At 52.2% G+C, this 9,104-nt stretch overlaps 1 protein-coding gene across 3 annotated transcripts in view; it reads right to left on the bottom strand.

The window, feature by feature from the left end:
* The window catches only part of LSS (lanosterol synthase), a 44,380-nt gene that overhangs the window by 10,243 nt on the left and 25,033 nt on the right, over positions 1-9,104 (bottom strand). The window contains exons 18-22 of one of the 3 annotated variants that reach the window (XM_077755383.1): positions 5,582-5,647; positions 4,943-5,023; positions 4,249-4,419; positions 3,299-3,377; positions 2,603-2,751 (exon numbers count right to left, since the gene is read on the bottom strand). In XM_077755383.1, the coding sequence (XP_077611509.1) occupies positions 2,620-2,751; positions 3,299-3,377; positions 4,249-4,419; positions 4,943-5,023; positions 5,582-5,647 (529 nt within the window). In that variant the 3' untranslated portion in view covers positions 2,603-2,619. The other 2 variants (XM_077755382.1, XM_077755384.1) reach the window with 2 other exon arrangements.

Genomic DNA, 9,104 nt, shown 5'->3' with positions numbered 1-9,104 from the left:
CGCCTTAAGCCCTGTCCACCCCCCTCTGCCTCCTGTTTCTACCCTTAATTCCATTTTCAAACAAAGTGAATTGTGAATAAAAAGTTCTACTGCAGACGGAGACAAAGATAAATCAAGCTGACTAATTAATCTATAATTAGCATATCTGCAGGGATAAGAAAAGAAGAAGCAACAGTGGATAGTATTAATTTTTGTAACATTTTATTGCCCAAATAAAATTTAAATGTATGTAGCAACACTGATTAGGTTCAGTAAAGAAAACTATTAGAGTTGAATTTCCACTGTGAGTTAAGGGTTTATAGTTAGGGAATTCCTCCTCACAGGGAAAGTTTAAAGTTTACACCCGGTGAATACAGAAAACTTAATATGGCTCCAGCAAAAATTTCCAGTAAATACTCAAAGTCCGCTCCCAATAACCAAAAATACTTTGAATTCAAGCATCTTTGTTGATTTGCCCAGGAAAGAGAACCTGATTTAGTCTAAAGTACAGCTGACACGAGTTTGTATTAGTTTCAGGTACAGCAGTGATTCAACCGTACACATGCTCAGCGTCCCCCACAGCAGGTGCGGTCACCACCCAACGTGACTGAGCTGTCACTGGCTATGTGCCTCCGGCCGCGCTTTCTATCACCTGACTTACACATTTTATGACTGGAAGTGTGGACTCTTCTGTTTCACTCACCTCCTATGCTCTCCCTGCTGGCAACCACCAGTTTGTTCTATATTTATGCGTTTGTTTCTGTTCTGTTTTGCCGAGAACTTGATTTTTAATTAGGCTGAAGCACATAATTTCCACTCAAATAATGACATATACCTGCTCATCTTCTAGCAGTTACTCTTATCCCCTGAAAACCCCAGATCTGTGACTGTTCCCAAGTTGAGACAAAACACAAGTGTGACCTGCTTCTAAGGGAATCACATATCTGTTTGTTAAGATAGCTGCCCACAGAAATGAATTTGCAGTATAAAAGTAGATTTTCATTGTTTAGGTTTGACCCAGTGATCTGGCCCCCTGGGAGCCTACCAGGGGCAGCGGTCACTTCAAGGGGCAGAAGCTTGCGCTGCTGCTGTCCCAGCTGGGGGAGAATAGGGGCCAAGAAAAGAAGGGCAAGAGCAAACCCAATAGATTTCAAAGGGATCCCAACAGTCCCTTCAGCCAAAATAAATCCGAGTTAAAAAATGTCTGGGGGAAAGTGCTGACACTCAATAGGTAGTCACTGAACACCCACTACGTGCCACACAGTGTGGCAGCCGGTGGAACCAGTGGGGCCACCTGTGTGTACACACAACCCAGACCCTGGGGAAGAGGAGTCAGCGGGGGAGGTCAGGCAGGCCCCAGGCAGAGTCAGGGACGGCACTCAAGGCCAGTAGAGCTGCAGGGTCAAGGCCACATGGTGCAGTCTCGGCAAGGGCCCTGCAGAGATCTGGTCAGAGAAGGGCAGGAACGGAGGAGCGCTCGGACATCAGGCTGCCTGAGGGAGCACGGTCGGGGCGGCTGCCAGCCCAGGAGGCGGCACAGAAGACCAACAGGCAGAGGGGCACGGGGGCAACACCAGACCCGGCTTTCATTCTCATCAAAGCTCTTGGTGGCTCCACACATCCTCACTCCTAGGGAAGCCCTGAGCACATGAGCCACGTGTCTCAAAGGTCAACGGCAAGTCCAGAGCCCGGGTTTTTCCATCCTGGGCCCCAAACCCATGCACACCAAACCAGATTTAGAGATAGAAGGGAATTCAGAGGTTTAGCGCCCAAGAGGCACTGCCCCAGAAATCTGGCCCTCACTTCCGCTCAGAGGACAAGCCAGGACATGAGGGTTGGTGGCAGCCTAGAGGGCACCCTACGGCGTCAGGCTTGTCAGGCTTGTCAGGCTTGTCCAGCCAGCAACGCGGACTGCTCCACAGTGGTGACCACCCAACCACTCGTGAGCGCTCCCTCCTTGTCACACTGAGCCTGCTGCCTGAGCCTGTCCTCACGAGACGCTACGGGTTAGAAGCGGGACAGAGGGATACTGGCGCCCACAACTGGTGACCACGATGCAGCAGGGGCGAACCTGGGGTGGAGGGCACAGCCAGCAGCCACTCCCTCTGCACAGCCCCAGGCACTCAGCAAGTCTGCTCCCAGTTCCTTGCCGAGCCCAGGGCCGCCATGGTGACCAGACCACATCCCTCAGCCCCGCAGACAGAAGAAATAGGAAGAGCCGGCTGCGGGGCAGCACCAGCAGGAAGCAGATGAGGCCCCGCGCCCCTCGCCTGAGAACCGAGGTTTTGGTGGAGAAAGCCCTCCCAGCCCCAAAGCGAGGAGGCACGCCCTGGCCAGGGGCTGCGGAACACGCTGGGCGCTGGGCGGGGGTCAGGGATCATCTTGTCCTCTCCTCCCCAGAGCTCCAGAGCTCTTCAAAGAACTAAACCCATCCTGAAAATCGAGTGCCTAAAGCCACCGGCCGCACCCTGCCCCAGGCCTGGTCGCACCATGTGGAAGGGGGCGGTGAGGGGCACTGGACCCCTGGGCGGGGGGCCCCTGCAGCTCACCCAAGCTGCCCCACCTGGACTCACATGACAGCCACTGCTCAGCAGCCCCCCGGACAACGCTGCCCACCACCCACCTGCCCGCCAGGCACCCTCAAGGGAGGCCAGCAAGGGCACTCTCGGGGTACAGGTGGGAGAAGCGGCCGAGGGCCCAGATGGGGAAGACGTTCCTGTAGCTGTTATAGTTGATGGCACAGGACTTGTTGAAGACGCCAGAGATGTTGTCCTGAAAGAACACAGAGACATAAACACAAAGGCTCTAGCAGGTGGCTAAGGGGCTCCCTGAACGGAGACTCCAGCCACAGAGCCGGCAGGCTCCCGGGGTGGGGGCGGGGGGTCCGCGGGAACCTCTGCAGGCCATTCCCCTGCTACCACCTTAGCTCTGGACCCCTCACCCTGCAGGGGACCCTCCGGCCTCAGTCACTAGCCCTTCAGAGCTGTCAACCCTGGACTCATCCAAGGGAGCGGGTCAGCCTCATGTGACCTCGTGAGGAAAAGGTGAAGGTGTCCTGCATTCCCTGCTGAGGCAGAGCCTGAGGGTATCCAGTGTCCTCCGCCCCAGCACCAGCCCTGCCCCAGAGCCTGGGCTTCATTACAGACCTGCCTCCACCACAGGCTCTCACTGGTGGTGTTTGCAAACCTCCAGTCCCCAAAGCTAAGACCCTGCCCGTGAGGAGACCATTAGGGATGCAGGGACGGGGTAGGGCTGGAAGACATTCATGCACATCAAGGTCAGCGCTGGGCCTTGTGCTCCTCAGGCCTCCTTGGCATACCTGGGGCCAGTCGCCGCTGGGGAGCTGTTTTCTAAGCAGCCACCGGACTCCCTTCTCCAGGGCCTCTATGCAGGGATGCCTGGGGGGGAAGAGGAGGCACTGAGGGTGTCTGCCACCACTCTTTGGGGGAAAGCGCCTCTGGCTACAGCCCAACCTGCACCCTCACCCTCGGGCTGCCAGCCCATGGAGGATGTAAAATGCTGAATGATGACCGAACTGTCGCCGACGCACACAAGGAACTGCCGCCCACCACGAGAGTTAGCATGCTGCAGGCTGCCGCTGCACATTTTCTACCCAGAATCCCAGAGAAATCCAAAAGGCAGCCAGTGTGGAGATGAGCAGGCCAGGTAGGCAGCCCCACACACATGGCTGGTGAAGGGCCCTGCCTGCTCCAGACCTGCCCCAGGGCCCTGCACAAGATGCACTCTTTAGCTCACTCTAGGACAGAAGGAGGTGAAACTCGTGCCTGTCCAGCCCACTGGTCCTCAGGCCCCTCTGAGGGCTGTGCAAGCCACGTGTGCTAATCCTCACTAATCATGGAAAGGGATGACACCACAGGACTGAGCTCGGCTGCTGCTCCTGCTCACACTGACCTAGTCTAACATGGAGAGAGTTTGAGGAAGATTCCCCAAATGGCCTCAAAGGCCACAGGACCGCACAGACTGGGACACTGTGCGTGTCTGCGTGTGCGTGCGTGCATGTGCGCTCTCATGTGCGTGTGTCTGGGCCTGCGCGCACACACGGAGGCAGGAGCAGCTGCAGGGCCCTGCCTCGCCCTACAGTCTTGTCCCCCTTGTCACTCTGGCTGGTCTTCTAGAAGGCAAGCCTCTCTGCAGGAACCCCCTTGCCCTGCAGGCCTCACCTCCCACGCCTGCTCACAGCTCACCAACCCACACCCCACCCACGCTGCCTGCTCGATGCTCAGTGTCCTTCCTCCTCCCGACCCCCACCTGACGGCCATGAGCCCCATCAAGGCCCAGGACGTGTTGTGGATCTGCGACGTGGCACTCTGTATGTAACGCCGTTCCTCGCAGGACTCGAAGTCTTCCCCCCAGCCCCCGTCCGCCATCTGCTGGGATAGCAGGAAGTCACAGGCCCGGGAGACTGCCGCACACACAGCCCTGTAGACACCAGCAACACAGGAGATGCTGTCACTCCGGGGAGGTCCCAGGTCCCCACTGGCCAGGCCTCCCCAGGGGTAAGGGGAGGAGTATNNNTGAGGTCCACCCACCACAGAGACACCTGGCTCCTAAGTTTGCTGGGAAGATAAACTGAAAAGCTCTGTGGCTGCAGATGCCACGCAGATATGACCACCCCTGAAACCCCACAAAGCAGAGCTGGGTGAGGTGGCTGGAGACAGCTCAGACCTGAGGCCACCCTCCCATCTCTCAGCCCAGCCCAGTGGGTGTCCCACTGGGCGTGGAGGCCAGGTAAGCCCAAGGTGCCCCTCCACACACAAGCCAGAAACTTCCCAGAAGAGCCCGGCAAGACCCCAGTCCAGTGTCTTTACTAGAAGAGGTGTTGTTGGCTCATGAGCAGGAAAATAAAAACACTCCCCCAAACTGACTTCAAAGGAAAAGACACCCCCAGCAGTGTTCTGCTGAGAAGAGCCTCACTCCAGTGGGGGCAAATGCCCACACTCACCCGCTGCGGTAAGTCTGCCCCATGCAGGCGAAAGCTTCCAGCCCGAACCAGGTGCCATAGGTGAAGCAAACTCCCCAGGAGCTGGACGAAGACAAAGGAGGGGCTCAGCCTTGTGGTCTCATTCAGATGGGTGTGCAAAACAACAGGAATTCTGCCAGACTTTGGGAACACCCTCCATCATGGGGTCAGGGAAGCTGGCGTGATTTTCAAGAAAACCATCCAAGTGGCCTTCAGCGAGCAGCCAGCTCCAGTGCCTCAGGCTTTACGGCCCAGGACAAGGAAAACACACCTAACGCCTACCCCCCAACCCCTCCCGCCGCTCCCGGCCCTCACGGGTTGGCTCCAGCTGCCGACGCCACAAAGCAACATGAACTGATCCACACCCAGAGGAAGCAGTGATCACAGACACGACAAACCAGGCACCAGGCCACCGAGCCCTTCCAACACACTCGGCCAAACCGCTTTAGCAGCGAGCTGAGCAAGCACCGCCAGGGTGAGGCCAGGCGTTCAAAACCGAACAAGGTCCAAAATCTGTCGCTAGAAGCTCACTCCCGGAACACATGACTGAACATCACAGGAGCACTGAAGAGCAGAGCTCTCCCGGCCCACGTGCACACGCACACCCGGGAGCTCACTTACCCTTCCCAGGAGCCGTCAGCCCGCTGCTTCTGCCGACAGAACTCCAGGCCCTGCTCGAGCGTCTCCCTGGAACACAGGAGGATGGCTAACCCAACACAGCAATCCGCCCACCCCGAGCATACCCGGCCCACGGCCTCAGAAGAACCAGCAAGGTCTCCCTTACAAAAACGGGTAAAAAACAACAGTTGAGAGAAGAAATGCAAAGGTCAGAGAATAAGGGAGGAGAGGGCACAGGAGGAAGAAGCAAACTGACAGTGAAACGAAATGCAGGAGGGAAGTAAAATGTCAGTGAGGAGCAGCTACAGACACAGACAGACTGTTGTTTCACCGCAATAACGTCACCGACACGAGCTTGAGTAAACATACAGAATGAAACTTTAAAAAGAAATGAAAAATTAGAGAGAAAATAATAGATTTTGAGGGCAGAGATTCATCCTAAGTCTAACTGGTACTTTGGGAGAATTAACTGGTTCTCTGAAAAGGCTGAAGTGAAGGTATAAATACACCCTCCAAGGTGACCCCCATGACCCTCGCAGACAGGTACCCACATCCATGTCATGTCATCCCTTGGGTGTGGGCAGCACCTGAGACTTGTTTCCAAACAACAGGTTGCAGCCAAGTTGATGGGACATCACTTCCATGACTCAGGCACAGGGAAGTCTAGTTTCTGTCTTGCAAGCAGACTCCCTGGCCCTTCCTGGCTTCATGAGATGCCACAGAGGTGCCCAGATGGCAAGAAACTGAGGGTGGCCTCCAGCCAATGGTCAGAGAGGAAATGGGACCCTGAGGCTGACATTTTGCAATGAATGGAAACCTGCCAGCAATTACATGAAACTCCATAAGACCCTCCCTTTGCCGCTGCTTGGACGAGACCCCAGTCCTGGCCAGCATCCTGGCTGCAGCCCCGTGGGACGTGCAGCTGAGCGCCTGGCTAGGCTGTGCCTGGGTTCCCGACGCACAGAAACTGTGAGGCAACAGACATGTGCTGTTTGAAGCCACCAAGTTTTAGTAATGTTGTGACACAGCAAGAAATAACAAAGGATGAAGGGACAAAAATAATACTAGCGACCAGAGTGATGTGACAAGTATAGTGGAAACTAAAAGAGAAAATAAGAAAACTTGACGCAGCATATGGGAAAACTTAGAATGCACAAACTACTGGGAAAGTAGCTTCTCAAAACTGTCTCAAGCAGAGAGGGAGCCTGGATGGTTCTACAACTACTAAAGACAGGAGTTGTAGATTTAAACTTTGCCCAGAAAAAGAAGTCGAGGCCTAAAAGTTTAAAAGATGAGTTCTATGGGGGCGCCTGGGTGGCTCAGTCAGTTAAGCACCCGACTTCGGCTTAGGTCATGGTCTCGCAGTTTGTGGGTTCGAGCCCCACATCGGGTTCTGTGCTGACAGCTCAGAGCCTAGAGCCTGTTTGGGATTCTGTGTCTCCTTCTCTCTCTGCCCCACCCTGGCTCATGCTCTCTCTGTCTGAAAAATAAATAAAAACTATAAAAAAAAAAAAAGATAAGTTGTACTAACTCACCAAGAATGATCATTATACTGTTACACAGACTCTTCCAGGAAACACAGGAGGAAGGAACACCCCTGTTTATTCAGCAAACCCAACAGACCATATAAACATGATGTAGTAGCAAAACACAATTTTCAGGCTATTGATTAATAAACGCAGATGCAAAATTCAAATCTAAGTATGAAGAAACTGAATACAGTAGAGATATGCCAATACTAAGTTAGGTTTATCCCAGAAACACTCAGGTATTTTAACATTACAAAGATCTACAATAATCATCTATAACATTAACATATAAAAGAGTATGTTTTTCATCTCAACAGCGACAGAAAGATCATTTCCTAAATTACAACACCCATTCACAACAGAGGGAAAAAACAACTTAACGAAGTAGGAATTAAAAAGAACTTTGTCAGGGGTGCCTGGGTAGCTCACTTGGCTAAGCGTCTAACTTCAGCTCAGGTCATGATCTCATGGTTCATGAGCTGGACCCCCATGTCAGGCTCTGGTGCTGACAGCTCAGAGCCTGGAACCTGCTTCAGATTTTGTCCCTATCTCTCTGCCCCTCCCACACCCCCTCAAAAGTAAACGTTAAAAAAAAAATTAAAAGGGGCTCCTGGGTGGCTCAGTCAGTTAAGTATCTGACTTCAGCTCAGGTCATGATCTCACAATTCATGAGTTTGAGCCCCACGTTGGTGACAGCTTGGAGCATGGAGCCTACTTCAGATTCTGTGTCTCCCTCTCTCTCTCTCTGTCCCTCCCTTGCTCATGCTCTGTCTCAAAAGTAAGCATTAAATTAATTAATCAACTAATTAATTAAAAAATGAGAAAGTTCAGCTCTGCAAAAGACACTGTTAACAGAATGAAAAGACAAGCCACAGACTGGGAGAAAAATCTTTGCAAAATACATACTTGACAAAGGACTGCTATTCAAAATATATTCAAAACGTCCTGAAATGTGACAAGACAACCCAATTAAGAATGTCCAAGAGATGTGAACACACACCTTACCAAAAAAGATATACAGGCGGCTGATAGATGTATGACAAAGCGTTCAACATTGTATGTCTTCAGAGAATTGCAGATTCAAACGAGATAACACGACATACCCATTAGAATGGCTAAAATCCAAAACACTGACCACCCACATCCAATGCTGGCATGAAACAGCACCAGAAGCTCTTCTCCATTGCTGGTGGGAATGCAAATGATACAGTCACTTTGGAAGACAGTTCGGTAGTTTCTCACAAAACTTATGTACTCCTACCATATGAACCAACCCTATGCTCTCTGGCTGAAAACATGTCCACACAGGGGCGCCTGGGTGGCTCAGTCAGCTGGGCGTCCGGCTTCGGCTCAGGTTATGATCTCACAGCTTGTGAGTTCAAGCCCCGCGTTGGGCTCTATGCTGACAGCTCAAAGCCTGGAGCCTGCTTTGCATTCTGTGTCTCCCTCTCTCTCTGCCCCTCCCTTGCTCACACTCACTCTCTTTCTCTCAACAATAAATAAAGAATAAAAAAAATTTTTTCAAGAGAAAAAAAAATATGTCCACACAAAAAGCTACACAGGAATAATTATAGCATGTTTGTTTATAATTAGTAAACTGTGGAAAATACCATTTAATAATAGGTAAATGGATAAACTATGGCACATCTGTATATTATTTACACTAAAAAAGATAAAATTAAAGGGAGAAACAGACCCATAAATACAAAGAATGGTGCTTGCCAGAGGGGAGGGGGTCAGGGGCAGGGCAAAATGGGGAAAGAGGAGTGAGAGGTACGAGCTTTCAGTCATGGAACGAGTATCAGTGTGATGAAAGGGATGGCACAGGGAGCTGAGTCGGTGGTACTCTAACAGTTACATGGTGACAGATGCGTCATGTAGACACCTACGGAATACGGAATCCGCTATGTTGTATGCCTGAAACTACTGCTAATGTACGTCAACTACACTTTAAGAAAAAAAATCCAAGCCATGGAAAGATCGTGAAGAGGGGTGCC

This window comes from Crocuta crocuta, unplaced genomic scaffold (genome assembly GCF_008692635.1).
Source record: "Crocuta crocuta isolate KB4526 unplaced genomic scaffold, BGI_CrCroc_1.0 scaffold675, whole genome shotgun sequence".
Lineage (NCBI taxonomy): Eukaryota > Metazoa > Chordata > Mammalia > Carnivora > Hyaenidae > Crocuta > Crocuta crocuta.
Note: the sequence above shows the minus strand (reverse complement) of the source record. Positions and strands in the feature narration are given on the sequence as shown.